An 18,793-nucleotide genomic window follows, 5' to 3' on the forward strand; every position below is an offset into this window, starting at 1 on the left:
CCAGTATAAAATCTGACTAAGCATCCTCGAGTCTCCCAGGCCTGCGTTCCCCGGTTATTCGGAGAATCCGACACTGGCTCCGGCATCGCTTCGGCATGCTTTCCGAAGGTCGTTATCAACCTCACGCCTTCTCATAAATCAACAGATCTCAAATCTTGCAAGAATCTGTAACTCGAGGAGACGCGAATCACAACCGTCAAGATGTCCATGGTTTTCAGACGCTCAATGGCTACCGCCGCCTCATTGAAGAGGGCCGGTAAGGTCATGTGCATTGGCCGCAACTATGCGTGAGTGATTCGTCACCTGCCCCTCGACTCTCACAAACATGAGATGCAGGCACAGGGAACAGAAGAGAGGACTAACAACCAATCCACAGCGATCACGTCAAGGAGCTCAACAACACCCGCCCTAAGCAGCCCTTCTTCTTCCTGAAGCCCACCTCCTCCATCCTCCTCCCTGGAGCCGGCCCAGTGCTGAGACCCAAGGGTGTCGACATGCACTATGAGGTCGAGCTCGCTCTCATCCTCGGCAAGCAGGTTAAGGATCTCAAGGCCGATGACCACAAGGGCGCCATCGACGCCATTGAGGGTTCGTCTCACTCGCTTGGGGCACATCGTCCCCCTTCCTACCCTCACAGCCACTGACACACAAGACAGCCTACGCCCTCGCCATTGACATGACGGCACGCAACAACCAAAACGAAGCCAAGAAGAAGGGTCTCCCCTGGTCTATCGCCAAGGGCTTTGACACCTTCCTGCCCATGAGCGACATTATCAAGAAATCCGCCATCCCCGACCCCCACGACATTGAGCTCTTCCTCAAGGTCAACGACGTTGTCAAGCAGGAAGGCTCCACCAACCTCATGCTCTTCCAGATCCCCCGCATCCTGAGCGACATCTCCAAGGTCATGACCCTCGAGGCCGGCGACATCGTCCTGACCGGAACCCCCGCTGGTGTCGGCCCGGCCGTGCCCGGTGACGTGATCCGCGCCGGTCTCCGTGTCGGCGGCAAGGAGCTGGCCGAGGCCAAGATCGAGGTTGCCGTTGAGGAGTCTCCTAGCTCGTACGAGTTTGCCGAGACGTAAGTGTCGCTTTGATGATGACCTATGGGAGGTGACATTTCTAGAGTAGGGGGAGGATTTGAGCGATTTATCTGCAATGTTTTACGGAAAAGTCATGTTGGGTCTCATATAAAAAAGGGGCCGAGGTGTGAACATCTCAGCCTGGATCACCTAGATCAATCATGATCACATGTACTTTTAAATCATATAGACCGTCTGCTCGCCTTCGCCTACAACAAATACCCAAACCTGAAAGATCACACCGCGTACCTCAGAAACAAAGTGCCTCTCTCTCACCCGCTCATCCACTCATCGAAATGTAACGCAGGCCGCTTCACTCCAGGTTAGGATCCTTAATCGACCCAGGCTTCGGCGCCGCCTCAGCGACAACACCACACTTCTTACACGTCCTCGCCCCCTCGTCAGCCTTGAACGCCTCAACAGCAGCCTTGATCTGCGTCCCGAGGTCGGTGCAGTGGAAGGCCGCCTCGTGGACGACCTCGCGGCAAGACTCGCAGTACCAGCGCATGCGATCGATGGAGCCTTCCGGTCGTCGCTGCTCGAGCACGACGCCGACCGTGTCGGCGAAGCGGACGGGGTTGTGCGGGGTGTTGCCGGGGAGCAGGAACATGTCGCCCTCGCGGATGATGACGTCCTTGAAGACGCCCTCGTCGACGACCTTGAGCATCATGGCGCCCTTGTACTGGTAGAACCATTCGGGGGTCTGGTTAATGTGGTAGTCTGTTCGGGCGTTGGGGCCGCCGACGATCTAAGGCTCGGCGTCAGAAATGATGATGATGATGGTGGTGGTGGGGGCGGGGGCGAGGGGTCAAGGGGATGAGTTTTGAGTTGTTTTGCTTACCATGACTGTGAAGTCCTCATTGTAGACGCAGTAGTTGTTGATTGGGGGTTTGAGGAGGTGGGAGTTTTCCTCTAGCCTGAGTGCGTGAGAGAGACGTTAGCATTAATTGAGCCCCGTTGCGAATAGCCTCACAATAGCATGCTAAACAGAGCTAGGTGGCATAGGATGAGTTGGAACTCACCACTTGGGCAGGTTGACAGGGGGTCCAAGCATGATGGCTGCTTGTGGTGTCGTGAGTCACTTGAGCTTGTTTCGCGTTTTAATGAAAACTCTTCTTTGCAAAACTCTGGCGTCAATGATTCAACAGTTGTGGGCTGCTGAAGTTGAAATCGGGTGGTAAGGCTATGAGATTGTGTAGATAAGTTGATTTCATCCCCTCCTTCTCTTCCGTGGCGAATGAGATATTTAGGCTTTGGATGACTACAACATCTCATTGATGAGGCTGCATTTATCAGCCGCCAGAGCTCTCATTCCGGACGGGCCCGGCGGAGCCACTGGAGAGAGTTGCGGGCCGCCCACAGCGGCGGGTAAGGTAAAGACCGACAATCTATGAAGGTATTGAGATCCTCCTCCATATAGTTACAGAGAGATGTGAAATGAATATCGAGTCATCTTCATCGCTGACAAACACAACGTTGAAGGTCGGAATCACATCCTGTAGTAAGTCCTTGACGAGCTTCTAGGAAGTGATTCACCGGCACAGTTAGCCGTCGATAGGCAGTTACCTAGTAATGATGGTCATAGACTGAAGACTCCGAGTAACCGAGAGCGAGCGGCGACAATGGCCTACGACCCCTCTCACTAAAAACAACCCCGCCATACCAACACGCCCCAGGCTCCGAGGACTCCATTGTGTAACCCCAGGTGCGATTTCCAATGAGAGAGAACATCAGAATGTCACTGGTAAGCCACCCGGCCAGTCCCAAGTGACGCCTGGCCTGGCACGTCTGAGGAGTGTGATGGGGGAAGGAGGGGACCACCCGCCCCGCCCTACCCGTCTTGTCCAGCGCCCACTTACCCGCCTCACGGGTTGTCGATCTTACAATCCGCCTCCAGCAAGTCTCACAGCATCAGTGCAGGGCATCACCATCTTACAAAGCTGCATGCTCTAGCCCCTGCCTGCTTAAGCAGCATTCTACACAGTAAGAGTCCGGGCATGTGCGGAATGGAAAGAGAAAAAGAGACATTTCAGACGAGTCAACGCCTTAGCCGCCGCGACGGTCTCTTACAGGCCTTTCCCAGCCAGCATCCCGCCTCAAGTCTCTCCTAACAGCCCCTCCGAGTCTCACGAGGACAAGCTATCTTACCTTAGCCCCAGCACGTCAGCTCCCCGCCGTTTGGTTTAGTTCTTGCTAAAGTATTCTTTGTTGTGCTCGTACACAGACAACCTGTTACTGACCACTTTCCTACACGGACACAGCAGCGGCAAGCGTGCTTAAGGTTCTGGAAGGTAAAGTGTTGGCTGGTTGGTGAGTAGAGAGGCAGCGCAAGAAGGGAACACCCCGTCTCAGAGGCTGGGAACCTGCGCACATTTGAGCGAGTTTCCATCTCATCCTCCCCAAGCCACGGGCCGCCACCCCTTCTTCAGCCTTAGTCGTGAACGTGCAGGATAGATAGCTTGTACATATTCTCCGGTAAAACATTACTTTGCATTTGCAATAAACGACAAAACCATCTCCCATTCTTCAGCAATTTTCACCGTTTTGTCGTCCCCGGCAGTCATCAACCGAATCGTTGCTAGCTCCCGCTCCGTACAGATACAAGATCGCTGAACACCATTGGAACCCCTACCGCCACGGTACCACCCCCGCGAAACCCGTACCCTTACCGTTATCCATTCTGGAACCGACATATCCCCGGTCCCGCATATCTCACTGAGGTGACTGACCGACTGACCGACCACGCACTGGGCAGACGCAACCTCTCCTTTTCAACAACAATCACCCATCTTGAAACCGTACCAAACGAAGCACGCAATATCCCAATCTACGTGCTAGAAAATTCCACACCGAGCTTTCGACAACCAAGCCTTCCCTCGATAACCACCCCAAGTACCGATCAATATGGACCACGCGCACATGGATCACTCAAAGATGGACCACTCCGCCATGGACCACGGCGATATGGGAGGCCACGGAATGGGAGGCGGCATGGGCGACCGGTGCAGCATGAACGTACGTTTCTTCACATAGCCCGTCATACCTGCGCATGCCATGTGTTTTCTCTACCGCTTCCTCTTCGAACTATCGCGGAATCCCCTCGAGGCGTCCCCTCAGCTCTCCACGAGCCGGCCGTAGAGCTCCTCTCCACCGCGATGCGCTCCTCTCGGAGCTCAGTGTTAAGATGAAAGCACAGCTCAAAGCTAACCCGCCTTCTCTTCTAGATGCTCTTCACCTGGGACACCAAGAACCTCTGCATCGTCTTCCGCCAATGGCACGTCCGCTCCACCAGCGGCCTCGTCATCTCACTCCTCCTCGTCGTCGCACTCGCCGCAGGCTACGAAGCACTCCGCGCCGCATCCCGCCGTTACGAGAACTCTGTGAACAAGCGCGTCGACTCTCTCCCGAGTAAGCACCCTCTCTCCTCCCGGCAGTCGCCATCGCACATACATACACATAAACCTATATCATACACATCTTCTGTATACCAAACAATTACCTTTCGCCCATGATCCCCCACCCACATGCTTCCCATCTTGCACATACACATTACCTTGAAAGCTGCGCTCCCCAACCAAGCGCCCCTCTTCCCGACCGACGTAGAGGTGGACCTAGGACGAGCGCATACATCCCCTCACTCCCCCTTGCATCAAACGTGATACCGAACACAAATGAGCTAAGAAGTCTTGTGTCTTTCGAGGCGTCGCTGGAACCGTTACTGAGACAACCCCCTTCCTATGGACAGGACGCGAACAGGCAGAGGCCAGCAGGAGCGCACACCTCGTCAAGGCCGCCCTCTACGCCGCCCAGAACTTTTACGCCTTTATGCTCATGTGAGTTTTGATTCCCTCTCCCATATGCTCTATGCCTTTCTAGTTTTGCGTGCCATTTCGGGTTCAACTGGCTTTTTCTTTCGAGGGAGGAAAGAGGCGAGTTCGGAAGATGTGCAAGTTGGAGAGAAGAAGGAAATTCTGCACGATGCAAGGAAGAAGCGACTGACGAGAAACAGGCTCGTTTTCATGACATACAATGGCTGGGTCATGGTCGCCGTCGCTATTGGCGCCTTCGTGGGATACGCCGCATTCGGAAGCTCAACCTCCTCGACCAAGGACAATGCGTGCCATTAATAGGTTCCCCTTACGTTCGCACAAGGTCCCGGGTGGCCTAGACAAGCCATAGACATGCTTTTGTATCTTCCCTTGCACAATAGCTTCTTTTGGAAATATCAACGGTGGAGGGGCGTTCATCGATCTGTTTTGATTTTTATAGCATTAGCTTCCGACTCCCTGCAGGCCGAAGACAGGCGGCGACGGGTGAGTCTGGCAAGAGAAGGAGACCCCCCTCGCATAAGGGGGACAGGACTCGGAATACACATGATATGCTCAAGCAAATATTCATTCATCGTGGCGGCTGCGGCTGCTCTAGCTGCAGCGGCAGACTCTATATATGTGATTTCTACATATTGATAGCGGGGGCGATGCGTATAAACACCCCATAATCCTGATTCTCCGACACTATACGCTCGAAGAAATGGGTGAATTCCATCTTCTGGATCTCAGTCACCTACATGCTGAGCTCACATCTTCGCAGGCTCCGCCTTGTCCCCCCTCCCGTCCTCCACAGTCGTACTTGTCGAACTCGTTGTCGTCTCATCCCTCTTCCGCTTCTTCTCCACCAAACTTCCCTCCCTCTCCGCCTGCAGAATAATCTCCTCGTCGCCAAAGTGCTCGTTACACTCAAACTCGGGATTTTTCCCGTACGCGATGCGCGCGCAGTCGACGAGCATATGCGCCGTCAGTCCCCACACTTTGAACCGCCCGCCGCCCTCCTTATCCTTCTCCTCCTCCAGCTTCTCGGCGAGGTTGCTCTGCGGGTGATCCACCTCCATCGCGTTCCCCGGCGTCGTGACGCGCTGGTCGTCGACGGGGACGTAGAAGTTGTGTACGCGCCAGGGGTGTTCTTTCCACTGGATCCAGCTGCCGTCGTACCAGTGGCCCGGCGGGAGGACCTTGGATGACGAGGGTGGGAGGTCGGCATCCTTGGACCGGAGGAAGTTCTGAAAGGGCGCGGAGAAGACGGCGGCGACTTCTTTGGCGTCCAGGCGCGGGATCATGCGCTCCTCGACGAGGGGGCTCGGATCGTCTTCGTCCGGGTCCTCGTCGGCGTGGAGGAAGGCGACGCAGGGGCGGACGACGAGTTCCGTGCGGGCAAGGTTGTAGGGGAGGTAGCAGAGCGGTTCGATCTTGAAGGGTTTCGGGATGCGGGCGTCGTCCATGGGCAGGCCGATTTCCTCCCACGCTTCTCTTCTTGCGATTTCGTCTGGCAAGGTAGTCAGCTACACAGCCCACACACTTGTTGACAGCGTGGGTGGTGGACCCCGTTGGGATCGTGACTTACACGGTGTTTCTTGCAGCGTATCCGCCTTGCCTCCCGGGAAGGCGGCGTGCCCGGAGAAGCTCCGCAGGCTGGCCGCGCGCATCGTGATGACGACGCGCAGGTCGCCTCTGCGGTCGGCGTAGAGTAGAATCAAAACGGCCGCTCGGCGGCTGACGGGGAGTCTGTCCCAGAGAGGGAATGCGGGCGGTACATATCGTCTCAGGCGGGCGATGGCCGCCTTGGAGCGCATTAGCATCCTATTTGCGCAGAGATACATGGCCGGCAGAGGTGTTTCATGTACTGAAACGATACAATACAACAAAATGAAAGGAAAGCCAGAACAGCGAAGATGAGCAAGAGACGGCGGCGAGGGAGCGGGCGCGAGAGGAAGGAGAGGAAGGGCCAAGAGGGCACCAAGTCATGAGTTCATGGGGTGATACAGCGCTTGATATGCGGCGACATGATGATGGGCAGCAAGATAGAGCAGGAGGGGGGTAACAGGGCGTGAGAATATAGCTTCACTTTGGGGAAGCATAATACATGAATGGTGATAGGCTGAGGAACACATGAAAAAGAGCGAGATCGGGCATGACTGCAACGCTGCATCTAGGTTGCATCTACCCCAACTCCAATCTACATGGACATCGAAGGGGGAGTTCGTGAGGAGGCAGACGGAGCGAAGAGAATCAAGAAAGTGACTAACCGCAGATACTGAGTTGAGGGGAGCCATGGCTCCAGCATCCCAGTAGCTCGTAACCTCTTCGTGGTCGTCGAGGATGAGGATACCCTCTGGGTTGGGGTTACCGTTGTCGTTGGTGTTCTTGTTGTCGTTCGTCTGGCTAGTAGCAGCAGTAGTGGTGGCGGCCGGATCCTTGGCGGCAGCGGCAGCGGCGAGCGTGGTCTTGATCTCGTGGACCTCCTGATCCGTCGGTGGCGTGGCCTCGTCTAGCTGCTGCTGATGCTGCAGGGCTGGCGACGCCGTCGCGGTGGTACTGGTGGTCGTTGTAGTAGTAGTAGTTGAAGAAGCAGTATTACTGGTGTTGGTTCCCGTGGTTGCTGCAGCGTCTTCGGAGAAGGACGGAGGAGAGGTTGGGGCCGGCGAGGGGTCCGTCGCGGCCGCTTGGCTCATTTCTCGGTCTTATCTATCCGACGGGGGGTGGGGGAAGGAAGAAGAGGAGAGGAGGATGAGGGGGAGGAAGAGGTGCAGGTTTGCAACTCTATCTGCGCGCCTATGGATCGAATGAGATGAGGATGGAAGGGGGGAAGGTAAGGTAAAAAGAATCCCTAGGATGTTGTGAGGAGTATGTAAGCGTGTGCGTGTGATTGAGTGTGGACGGGAGCTCCGGTTAGAGGTCCGGACGAAGGATGACCGACACGAGGAAGCGAGGTCCAGGAAGAATGCGGCGTTCAAGCGTTCAGCGGTCGTGCGCGGGGAGTCAAGGGTAGAGGAGGAAGAGGAGGGGGGCGGCTGCGCGCGTTCTTGCCTAGAAGGTCGCGGACGTGAGACGTGGTTGGAGGAGGGTGGATGACGGAGTTGCTGTGTGCTTATCCAAGGCAATCTAAGGTAAGGTCTTTCAGACTGTGTACGGAGTATTGTGGTTGGAGTTGGAGAAAAGGAGGAGGAAACCGAGGGCCCAGAACAGTCACCTTGTGCGAACGTGTGTCTTGGGGGAAAGTTGTTGGAAAAAGCGCCGAGCCGAATTGCGGGGGTGGGGTTAGTTAAGATATCCCGAAGAGCCAAGTAGCCGGGGCAGTATGGAAGTACAGAGTGAGTCAATAGCAAGTAGCAACAGCAGTCAGATCAACCATACTTTTGAGATCTCATTATGAGATGTCACTTCTGCCCTAAAGGCTTACTTATGGTCAACTCTCATTGGGTCGGCAAGCTAAGGCATCTTGTTTCCATGGGAAGCAAGTAGTTACCATAAGGTAAAGCATGTCACCGGGTACCTTATGACTCCCAGGTACGTCGCCGCGGGTCTCTCACCTAAAGCTCGGCAGCCCGCGGCCCGGCGAACACGGAGGTCCCGCGGAGCTTGCCATAACCCGAACTTGTCATTGGCCCGGGTTGACGTCTTACATGGGAATGCGGGACCCTTTTCCGCTATTACTTATCGATTACTGTATTAGAGGTGGGGGAGCTGTTCACATCACACAGCTTCGGGCGCATTCAGACTTTGGCTTTGCATCCACCGGATTCGTCTGCATATTGTAGAAAGTAGAGATTATCTTCTTTCACTCCCTATAGATTGTTCTTGGTAGGAATGTCTATCTAAGGTAAAGTAGTCATCTGGACTTTTGCCAGGTTTCATGGATTGGCAGAGACGTAATACGTACACTGCCCAAACAACGACAAACGCTTCTTCGCTTTTCAGAAAGGACGATGGACAGGCAGGTAGACTAGTGAGTAGTCTAGACACCCTTCATCCTTGACAAACAAACAACGCTAAACACACAAACGCCGAGACATGACACCATCCCAGGACTTCTGGCCTGAGCCAGCTGTTCCCTCCCTTGACGCGAACCAGATGGTTCGCATCTTAAGGTACCTTACCCAGCGTCCTAAGCAGCGCAGGCAGTCCGCACCCCGAAACGCCACGCCGGCGCCGTCCCATAATGCCCGGCTTGCACTACTCAAGTGTGCTACCCTCCGGTATCACCCGGATGCTCTGCCTTAGATTTTCTCTCCGCCGTTCATCCTTAGTCAGAACCATCGAGTTCGCTGTCCTCTTGAACTGAGCCGCCAAGCCCTGCATTGAACGCCGGCTACTCATCCTCTTCAGTCCGGGTCCAGCTTGTGTAGGTGAGTCGGGCACCGGCGTAGCTGCGGTACTGCGAGGCTCTGACGTCGGCGGCAGGTCGGTCGCTGTCGTGCCCTCCGAAACTACCCTCCTGTGCTCGCCGCTCCATCGGAATACGCGAGAAAGAGCGTCCGAGTACTTGACCCGTAGACGGTCGTCGTCCATCGAGTGTGCGTGCATATCCGGGTGAAGCGACCTCAATGACTGCTTTCCCATGGTAGAGCCCGTCCCAGGGCCCAGTGATGATGGTGACTGAGGGGTCGTATTGATGCCCGTGGGTGGCCGCTTTCTACCAGACTGAAGCACCTTGGCCGCGAAACTCAGCCTATTCTTTGGTGGCCGAATAGAGCTCCGCCCGGACTCCATGCTGTCTCGGGAAGCTCCCGCAGTCTTCTTCGCCGAGTTCGCAATCGATGTCGCCGTCGCGTGGTAGAGGTCCTTGGCCCCCACGTAACTGACTTCCATATGGTTATTTCGCCGTGCGGGAAGCGTCTCGAAGTGGTGCATACCAGGCGATCTCAAGCATCCAATCTCAGAGTCCCGACGTCGCGGGCTCGCTTCGTCAAAGTCTAATATCTCTACCCGAGGCGGCACCGGAGATGCAGGTATCCACGACGGGTGGTTCCTCCGTGAACTGGGACTGAAGTCCCATTCACTGCTATCAGGTTCCGAGTCGTCATCGTAGTCGTCGATCAAGCTCAAAGTTCGGGCTGGCTCCGAAGTTGATGCCGGTTTCTCCGAACTATGCTTCTCTGTGCTGTGAACACTGCTAGACTTGTCGGGTGTAGCTGGCATCAGCGTTTCCGAGACCAATGGCGAACGAGGTGGCCGGGGGGGCGTTGGAGTGAAGCCACTAAAATCAACATCCAGTCCAGTTATTTGCTTGATCTTTGCCGATGATCGATGAAGAGTACACGGGCTTGTAATTGGTGTAGAGAGACGCCGGACGGCCAATTTTCTGATTTCTGGTTCGGGTCGACGACTCTGAGGCGAGCAACTCCTATGTTCTGATCTTGGTGATACAGGCGATAAGGGAGTCGGGCTATGCTGAATCAAAATTGTGCTGATCTCATTCTCCAGTCTCTCGATTGTCTCGGGTCCCTCAGTAGGTTCCAATCTCGAAGGGGACGGTGATGGTGTCGTCCTGGCACGACTTCGCGACCTCGATGAATTTCTTGTAGTCGATTTTGTTTCGATGGATATAGCTGAAGTAACTGACATGGCCGACATGACAGAAAAGGCTGAAACTTGGCGATAAAATCCTGGGCGGAGAGGAGGTAGCGGCGGGAGAGGTTTCTTGTCGTAAGTGCCTCTCGGCTGCTGAGGAGGCAGCTCGCCTCCCGGCGGTATTGCAATCTCCAAACCAGGCGGAAGCTGGCTGGGAATGATTCGAGGCTCCATGATGGTGGACATCTCGAAAAAAAGCGGCGGGTTTCGTCGATGTGGTGTGGTAAGAGGGAAGACGAAGCAGGAAAGTGTCGCCTAGGACGAAATCCGGGATTCTGGCGCAATATGTCCCATGCCACTGGTAGCCACCGGTTCAAATGACAAAGCTGATGACCGAGACACTTTGATCGGATGCGGCGAGACGATTTTCTAGAAGTGAACTCGAAGTTCTTTGTCGGGCTTGTTGACTGAATCGGGAATGGCTAGCTTCGAGGGAATGACTCTGTCGACAAAGGAGGCTTCTATGCAAAGTGCAGGCCAAGCAGTATCTATCAGCCTCTGTCAGGTAAGGCCGCTTCGGTTCCAGTCCAAAAAAATCCGCAGTCTCTAGAAACGTGCTCTTCCCCATGAAATGATTTGGGCGAGAGCCAGATTTTAAAAGAGTTTGTTCTCGAGGGGCCCGGATCACTGTATCTATATTTGAAGCAGACAAAGCCCCCAGGCGCCCGCCGTCCAGATCGGATATTGCCATGCTGGACGTTGTTTGCCAACAATATTGAGCCACCTTTACGCCATCCAATGAACTCAATCAGTGGCCACACCCATCCTGTTACCTGCTTAAATCAGTTTGCTTGTTTGTTCGTGTTGTCCCATCGTAAAGGATGCCGGGATGCATCAAGAACTCCCCCGGTCATGTCCTTGCAAGTCGTTGGATCACAGGGCTGACGCAGTGGTTATCCTGCTCCCTGTGCCACCCCTGGCTTCCCACCTGATGAACCACTTGCTCCATATTCGTAGACGCGGGACGGTAGGATCATGAGTTTAATCGACTTTGACAGGCGCAGAACAAGGGTTCCTCGGTGCGTAACGTTGGGGTGTTATTGGAGGATCCCACCATGGATGCTTGGCTGATATTCCAAGGCTCGGGTTGTACTAGCTTCATCAACCGCCAAAAGACACTCAGTCATTATAACCGCGAGCCAGTAAGATGGACAAAGAAGCCAAGAAAACTGTTGCGCCGCGTGCTGGGCGACAAACACGGTACTCTTCAATCCGAAGGAGCGCCTTCATATTGGACACCGGCAAGCCGTGCTGTCTAGTGCGGAGGTAAATCGCATGGCTGTAAGTGGCATGCATCACAGCAGAAAGCTGAGCGCTCTTATCTTCTTCACCAGCAAATCTGCAGTAGCATTGTGCCGTAGAATCGAGTTTCCAAATGTGCGTTGACGACGTTGGTGATTAGGCAAGTTGCGCCCGCAGGCCTTCTTCAAACCTCTGACCCGACACCATGGCTCGAGCTAGGTGATCTCAATCGGCGGCATGGGTAGAGGAATCTCGGCCTCCCCCGCCGACCTCGCCGGACTTTGCAATCAAATGAAGATGGGTCTGCCAAGATAACCCCGTGGGGCTTCCTTAGTGATGAGCCGCTTCTCCCGGGACGAGGGCGATCTTGGAGATCTTCCGCTGGCCTTCTGAGACACGGGGATTGAATAATCGTATCCCGGCTAGCACCATGAGTATGACTGAACCCTCCTCGACACTCCGTACACGCTGATATAACTTAGGGATTGGAAAACCCTCCAGATCTTGGCCGTTGAAACATGGAAGAACCGTTTGAGGGGTTGGATCTTGAATGCATCCGGGACAAGAAACTGCACATGGCCTGACAAAACTTCTGATTTGGTAGGTGTTTCCGCGTCATGGAACCGCAAACGGAACGAGATATTGCGAACCCCTCGTTCAGCAGACCATGGGTGGGCCGCTGCTGCTCTGTATGACGTTATCTTTGGAATCCATCTCTGGTGCCGGTCTGGACCCCGTAGACCGAAGAGAGATAGACTTTTCTATGTTTGGAAGCTTTTCAACGAGTTTATTCCATTTCCGACGTTAAAACATGATTGTCTTGTGTCTGGCCTCGAGAGTCTTCATCACATGAGTAAACTCGTCTGCGGGCTGTCGCCAACCAGTCCGTAAGTCTCTGTCAAGCTCTGCGACGAGACAGCGCAAGCGCCCTCCCACGCTCCGAGAGTAAATCTTTCACGAAAAAGGTCTTTGAGGCTCGGGGCGAGATCACTTGGCGGGTGCCTTGAAGAAGTGGCGCATCGATTCTTCCTGACTGGACGTGCTTCGTGACGGGCCGTGGCCCGGTAACTTTTCTTCGACGACGCATTAGATGGCAAGCCAAGCAGCGGGGCGTGCCCCGTAGCTCCCAATTAAGAATCAGTCTTGGTCAATGAAGTGTTGAAAATGAGCACAATTCGTCCCAATTGTGCAAAGACGAAGTTGGATGGGCATTTCCCAAGTGCTCAAGCCTAACCCACATCGGTCCATCCCTAGCTAGTCGGTCGGAGCTCCCCAAAGCGGGCTTTGTGAGAGACCTAGACGAGAAGGTCTTCCTGAGCCAGAGAAAATTTGTACGATATACCCAGATGGGGCCAGAGACGGTGGATTGTCGGAAGTCGGACTTTGATGCCTGGACTGACATTGCAAGTCGCCTGCCGTCCCGCTCTGGTCAGAAGGATAGCAAAAGGATGGGAACAAAATGCTGCTAGAACGACCTCCTTTTCGATCCCATCATAAGCCTTTGATCCTTATGCAAGTTCGTGCGAAGGGCTGACATTCCGCCGCTAAGTCAAGCACTGGCCCGTCCCGGCAAGTGGGAGCCAATGCCGTCCCATCTTGTGTCTCGATGGCGTGCAGACCATCGCAGAGCTAGTCAAGGGGTTGTCCCCCAAGCTGCTCTCCCTTCACAGCACCATCAGTCTAGAAGGCGCCGGCCCAAAATCGAGCCCAGGACCTGATTTTACGTGTCTCTGGCGTACGTCAGCTCTATCAGTCGGCTTCTTTAGATCCAGCTCGAACAAGGAATAATTAGCACGTGTATGTGTTGTTGGAGGTCAATGCTGTAGGAGGTAGCAAGTTGTAGCCTGGCATTCCGTGTTGCACGGCGGTTTCGTCAATAGCGTAGTCGTATGTCTTATTCCTTCAGCCCAGCTACTCGAACTACTCGCTGGGAGTAAAACCTACTGAGCTCCATCTCAAAACTTTCTTTCTGCATTCCTCTTACATTTGTCTGTCTTTCTCGTGGTGCGTTTGTGAAAACAGGCTCATGTAGCCGTGCCCCCCATCGCGATGATCCGCCGATATGTGAGCCCGCGGCGACGGCCGTCGCGTTTCCGACTCCCCAGCTGGCTTTGGCTGCTTCTCGCGTTCGGTGTGATGGAGTCTGTACTTCATTGCAGAACCTTCAATGCGCCACGGCCAACCATCGAGCAAGATCAGCCCTTCTACACGTCTTGTCGCGAACCAGATGTGACAGGCAAACGTGAGAATGGAGTTTTGGTGATGTTGGCGAAGAACTCGGAGCTTAAGGAAGCCAACCATACGGTTGCCTCGCTTGAGAAGCACTTTAACCGATGGTTCCACTACCCAATCGTCTTCCTCAACAACGAGCCATTCGACGACCGTTTTATCGAGGTGTTGAACAGTACGGCGAGCGGAGGGGCGACATTTGAAGTGATTCCGCAGGAAGACTGGACATATCCCGCGTGGGTCAACCAAACAGCCGCGAAGAGCAGTATCGTTGAGCAAGGGGCGCGGGGCACTATGCATGCAGGCCAGGAAGGTTACCACCATATGTGTCGTTTCTATTCAGGGTCAGTGACAATTCCCCAACGTCCAGCTTAAGCTTCTTGGGGGCACGTACTGACTTTAAAACCTGCAGGAGTTTCTACCAGCTCGAAGCTCTGCGAAAGTACAAATGGTACTGGAGACTGGAACCCGATGTCGATTTCCTCTGCTCGATTACCTACGATCCGTTCGTGGAGATGGCTCGGCGGAAGAAGGTATACGGCTTTACAATCTCCTTATGGGAAGAATGGGACACGGTACCGTCACTCTTTCGACACACGGCCGAGTTCAAGGAGGCGTTCGATCTGGCGTCTTCGGCATTGTGGAAGGCCATGATGGAACCGTCATGGCTTCCGTATCCACTGCGGCCGCTGATGAGCCTGCTGCCGCACCGCGATCAATCTGGCGACGCCTGGAGCGGCTGCCACTATTGGAGCAACTTCGAGATAGCAGATCTCGACTTCTTCCGCGGAAAACAGTATCAGGCTTTCTTCAAGGCGCTCGATGATACGGGAGGTTTCTATTTTGAAAGGGTAAGTGGATTTCCAACGGTATTTTCAGTCAGTATTGTGTGGTGGGCAAAGAATCGGACTTGGAAAAGAAGGCTCGGAGATGAAGAAGCTGAGGGATGTCGTTGGAGAATTGGAATGACAAGGAAGCCAAGCTTCTGCCTTCCTTCTCCACCGTGAGCTTTGATGCTCCTTCTTCCAAGACTTGCCGAGTCGCATCTCGTCCAACCACGTTCTCTCCCCTGTGCCCGAACCCTTGGCAGCCTGAAGTCGATCACTAACCAGGATTTTGCGTTGCATTTAGTGGGGTGACGCCGCTGTACACTCACTGGCCGTCGGCATGCTTCTCGACGCGGACAAAGTGCATCATTTTGAGGATTTCGGATACAGGCACGACGAACTGTTTCAATGCCCGGCTAATGCGCCAGACGGGCAATTGCCTGGGTCTCAGACGCTTGGGAATGCGTCGTCATACTCAACACCAATTGATGGAGGAATCGGGTGTCGATGTGAGTGCGACGGCAAGGTGAGGAGGAACCATAACGGATACTGCCTCAATAAGTTGAAGGAGCCGAACACTGCGCAGCGACCTTGGTTTTCTTGGACATTGTGACGTGAGTTGGAGCGGTTGGATAGACGCGCGCTGGAGGAGACACACAGAAGTATACCCATGTTTTGTTAGAATACATAGAAGAAGGATTCGTTGATACAGAAATCTAAGCCCAGGTCAAGATCTTATTCAGATCCGCTTCCGTCTAGACCAATAACTCCAGGCACCTATAGTCACACACGTACATTACAAGGTCTATCTCATCAAGGAAGCTGGCGTAGCTCCTAATCTTCATCAGAGTCATACTTGCCTTGGTAGTCCCCAAGCAAGATGTCGTCCACCGCAAGTCCCGACGTGTTGTTCCGCAGCCACTCTGTTTCAATCCGGAAGAAAATCCATACCCATCGTCTGAATACCTCGAGTGACTGCAGTAAGAAGATGGAACTCTCGAAGTCGGTAAACTTGTCCAAGTGTGCGTTCAGCTTGAGCGACCAGGTACACCGCAGCATCAAGTCCATCCCGATCACACCATAGTAGATGACAGGCTGCTGGAAAACAAGCCGCCGGCGAAGCCCGAACGGGTGCTCCGGATTGTTGCGCTCGCGTGCCGACGAGAATAGTGTTAGGTCCCAATCCTTGGCAACATCCCAATACCACGAGTAAAGGGAGTTGACCAGCACTGCCACCAGCCATGCTCTGTTCAATCCAGGCGCTGGCTGATCAGCCGGAACGCTCCGCTGCAGTGCGCTGAAGATGATAACGGGGAAAGCCGTGGCGTATTTGGTGGCGTTGGCCAGATGCTGTCCGCCCCAACCGACTGACTCCTTGTAAGGCGCTCTCCGGACTCGAAAGTACTCGATGATGCACTGCCTGAATCGTATCGCGAAAGGCACTGCCATGATGAGCGGCACTATCACTGTTCCGCCGCAGTTTCGGTCCGGTCGCGCAGTCGAAGACCCTGACGGCGTGAAGAACATGCAAAGCACCACGTAAAGATCTCCCAGGATCTTGGAGTAGCTCGTCAATACGTCGGCGAGCAGGATATCTCCAAATTTCCCATCCTTTGCTTCTGCTATACCTCCGATACTCACGCGTCGCAGTGTAGCGAGAAACCGCGATCGCCCGCCTTGCGAAAAGTTGCGGATGGGCACAAAGAACAGGGCCGCAAGGGCGACCAGGTAGGTCATCGGTAACCAGTCATACTCGATGACAAGGGCGGGGTTTCGACGGGAGAAGATCCAGAACGTCGAAATCGAGAGAAGGAAGACCGTCGAAAGTACGGTCGCAAGGCGGTAAGTCGATAGGTGATGCGCCGGTTGTGTCGGAGAGGATCGCGAGGGATATCGAATCAGGGAGGGCACATCGATCTTGACTTTGTGCAGGTAGTGGAGGTTGACACCCCAGCCCCATACGGCTATGCCATAGTCAGCGTGTCATTTCAGTCTGCGCGCAGTCGCGACCTACCGAGAACAATAATGAATCCAATGCGATAGGGTAGGGGAAAGGTCAAGCTGAACGAGTCGAGCTGCGACTCAACCTTGGGATCACCGTCCATGGTTTTTGGTGGAAGGGGGAAGAGGCATCGAGTGAAGGAAAGGAAAGGCGAACTCTCTGGAGCCAAAATTCGAGTGCAAAGGAGTGACGAGAATACAAAGAAGATTCATACGAATTAAAATCCGAGTCGCTCAAGACGTGGATCGCAAAGCCTCGAGGTCGACCTGGAAATGAGGATAGTTTGTCCCGTACTCTGTACAGTTCAGGAGGTAAATTGTCCTGTACGTCTTATCGTTATCAATCAGGCGGATGGTCTGTGCCTCAAGGGACCTTACCACCTTACGTACCCCTGACGGCGCTGCAATAACGTCTGGGGTAATTCTTAGGTAACTGACTGGGTCAAGAGGCTTTCATGGTGATTCCAATTCATACGCATTACCATAGTCTCGCGAAATGAGCATTGCCTAATCGTTTTGAGAATGTCTGGAGAGTTCAAAAGCTCTGCTTCACTTTTGTACCCAAGGTAAAACCTTGCAAGAGGTAAAGTCGAGGTTGAAAGCTGAGGCAAATGAGGTTTCCCTTATTAGCATGTAAGAAGACAATTTGAAGCCATCAGGCCCATGGCTTTGACACATGCGATGTGAATGGGGCCCTCATAAACATAGGTATTCTAATTCATCTTCGATCGAAGAGGGCATTGAGGGCTCCACGTCGCTGCCGGACGCTGGGTGCCGGGCTTGGCGGGCTTTCTTTGGGATTTGAGTGTCATGTCTCCAGCATTACTTGCACATACACTGTGTGATTAAGATTGCCCGAAACTTGTTATTTGACTAGTAAACCAGCCCCTTGCAGTAAGATTGTTAGGTCGGCGTGGTTCAAGACTGTGTCAATTGATGCCAGCGGAGACGAGGTCCTTCGGGACTAATAAGCAGACATGTCAATGACAAAGTGATTTAGGAGACGCTATACTTAGAGCTGTAACATCTGAGGGCATATAGGCGCATGTGGCTTCAGTTCTGAGCTCATCACGGGTGTAGATGAGGAAGGCATTGTCGATGACCGCCATGTAGTACGGGCTACGTAGGAATAGCAAATCCTGGACGGTGAGCTATATTTCCGTATAAGTGACGGCTTCCATGGACACTCCCTCTGAAGGCGCAGTGTTTTTCTTCTCCAGTAGGCTTTCGGTAAGGTACTGCCTAACTCCAAGCTTGATACTGCAGATTCGAGATGCAGGTGAGAATCAGTACACTAAGAAGGGTTTCTTACACGGGCCATTAGCCATCAATAGTCCGGTTCTTAGCATCCTCTCGTACTTCTATCAGGAAGGCCTCGTCCTCCTCACATGTCAAATCCAGCCAGTCACTCCAGGTGATCCTGTAGTACAGCGGATACGTTCCCCCCACCCCTTACCAAGGTAAGCTTGCTTGCCAGGTCTATATATTGAAGTTGCTGTTGGTAACATTTTCGACGGAGTTCTACGTTCGTATCACCAAGCTTCAAGGAATAGATGAAGATGACTAGTGGTGGCTGGCAATGTAAAGAATCTTTGAACTTTGATAGAACCAGTGATATAGGGGCGGATATATTAGAAATTGGCATGGAATGGCTCATTCACTCGTGCCCATGCTATTCGAATCGTATTCCTTTTCCCTCCCAAGATACCGATACATTATTGAAGATGTGCTTGAAGATCTTGAAATTTGACAGACTTATGTTTCCAAATGAGGGTAATGGCACAAAGAGCTAGAAAGTCTTCATTTGCTAGCTTGCTGGAACAAGTGTTCACAAAGTAATCAACGCTGAGCAATTTCAATCCCTCTCACATGCGAAAGATGCGAATTGTCCAACATGAACCAATCATCACAATCATTGGTCCATCTGTAATCTTGCGATACTAGCGAGCACTTGTTCACAACATGGTGGCTCCGCTGATGAGGAAAGTTTGTATAGTTGTTTTCATAGA

The 18,793-nt window shown here is 53.5% G+C and overlaps 7 protein-coding genes across 7 annotated transcripts; 3 read left to right on the top strand and 4 right to left on the bottom strand.

The window, feature by feature from the left end:
* Positions 1-201: 201 nt before the first annotated feature.
* On the top strand, positions 202-1,084 carry CCOS01_13701 (fumarylacetoacetate hydrolase; the record flags this gene model as incomplete). Its single annotated transcript, XM_060461847.1, has 3 exons — positions 202-287; positions 377-588; positions 657-1,084. 3 exons carry the CDS (start codon positions 202-204, stop codon positions 1,082-1,084), a joined length of 726 nt encoding a protein of 241 aa, XP_060307567.1.
* Positions 1,085-1,394: 310 nt separating this feature from the next.
* On the bottom strand, positions 1,395-2,135 carry CCOS01_13702 (3-hydroxyanthranilate 3,4-dioxygenase; the record flags this gene model as incomplete). Its single annotated transcript, XM_060461848.1, has 3 exons — positions 1,395-1,829; positions 1,923-1,998; positions 2,104-2,135. The coding sequence occupies 3 exons, from the start codon at positions 2,133-2,135 to the stop codon at positions 1,395-1,397; spliced, it is 543 nt and encodes a 180-aa protein (XP_060307568.1).
* A 1,850-nt stretch (positions 2,136-3,985) lies between these two features.
* On the top strand, positions 3,986-5,208 carry CCOS01_13703 (ctr copper transporter; the record flags this gene model as incomplete). The annotated part of the gene is made up of 4 exons (XM_060461849.1): positions 3,986-4,096; positions 4,306-4,489; positions 4,827-4,914; positions 5,091-5,208. The coding sequence occupies 4 exons, from the start codon at positions 3,986-3,988 to the stop codon at positions 5,206-5,208; spliced, it is 501 nt and encodes a 166-aa protein (XP_060307569.1).
* Positions 5,209-5,657: 449 nt separating this feature from the next.
* Positions 5,658-7,586, bottom strand: CCOS01_13704 (NUDIX domain-containing protein; the record flags this gene model as incomplete). The annotated part of the gene is made up of 3 exons (XM_060461850.1): positions 5,658-6,400; positions 6,479-6,695; positions 7,161-7,586. 3 exons carry the CDS (start codon positions 7,584-7,586, stop codon positions 5,658-5,660), a joined length of 1,386 nt encoding a protein of 461 aa, XP_060307570.1.
* Positions 7,587-9,087: 1,501 nt separating this feature from the next.
* CCOS01_13705 (uncharacterized protein) lies at positions 9,088-10,671 on the bottom strand (the record flags this gene model as incomplete). Its single annotated transcript, XM_060461851.1, has 1 exon — positions 9,088-10,671. One exon carries the CDS (start codon positions 10,669-10,671, stop codon positions 9,088-9,090), a length of 1,584 nt encoding a protein of 527 aa, XP_060307571.1.
* A 3,105-nt stretch (positions 10,672-13,776) lies between these two features.
* Positions 13,777-15,396, top strand: CCOS01_13706 (glycolipid 2-alpha-mannosyltransferase; the record flags this gene model as incomplete). Its single annotated transcript, XM_060461852.1, has 3 exons — positions 13,777-14,300; positions 14,369-14,807; positions 15,088-15,396. 3 exons carry the CDS (start codon positions 13,777-13,779, stop codon positions 15,394-15,396), a joined length of 1,272 nt encoding a protein of 423 aa, XP_060307572.1.
* Positions 15,397-15,617: 221 nt separating this feature from the next.
* CCOS01_13707 (EXS family protein) lies at positions 15,618-16,888 on the bottom strand (the record flags this gene model as incomplete). The annotated part of the gene is made up of 2 exons (XM_060461853.1): positions 15,618-16,747; positions 16,798-16,888. 2 exons carry the CDS (start codon positions 16,886-16,888, stop codon positions 15,618-15,620), a joined length of 1,221 nt encoding a protein of 406 aa, XP_060307573.1.
* Between the last annotated feature and the right edge of the window lie 1,905 nt (positions 16,889-18,793).

Source organism: Colletotrichum costaricense (genome assembly GCF_030867565.1).
Source record: "Colletotrichum costaricense strain IMI 309622 chromosome Unknown Scaffold_18.1, whole genome shotgun sequence".
In the NCBI taxonomy this organism is placed as follows: domain Eukaryota; kingdom Fungi; phylum Ascomycota; class Sordariomycetes; order Glomerellales; family Glomerellaceae; genus Colletotrichum; species Colletotrichum costaricense.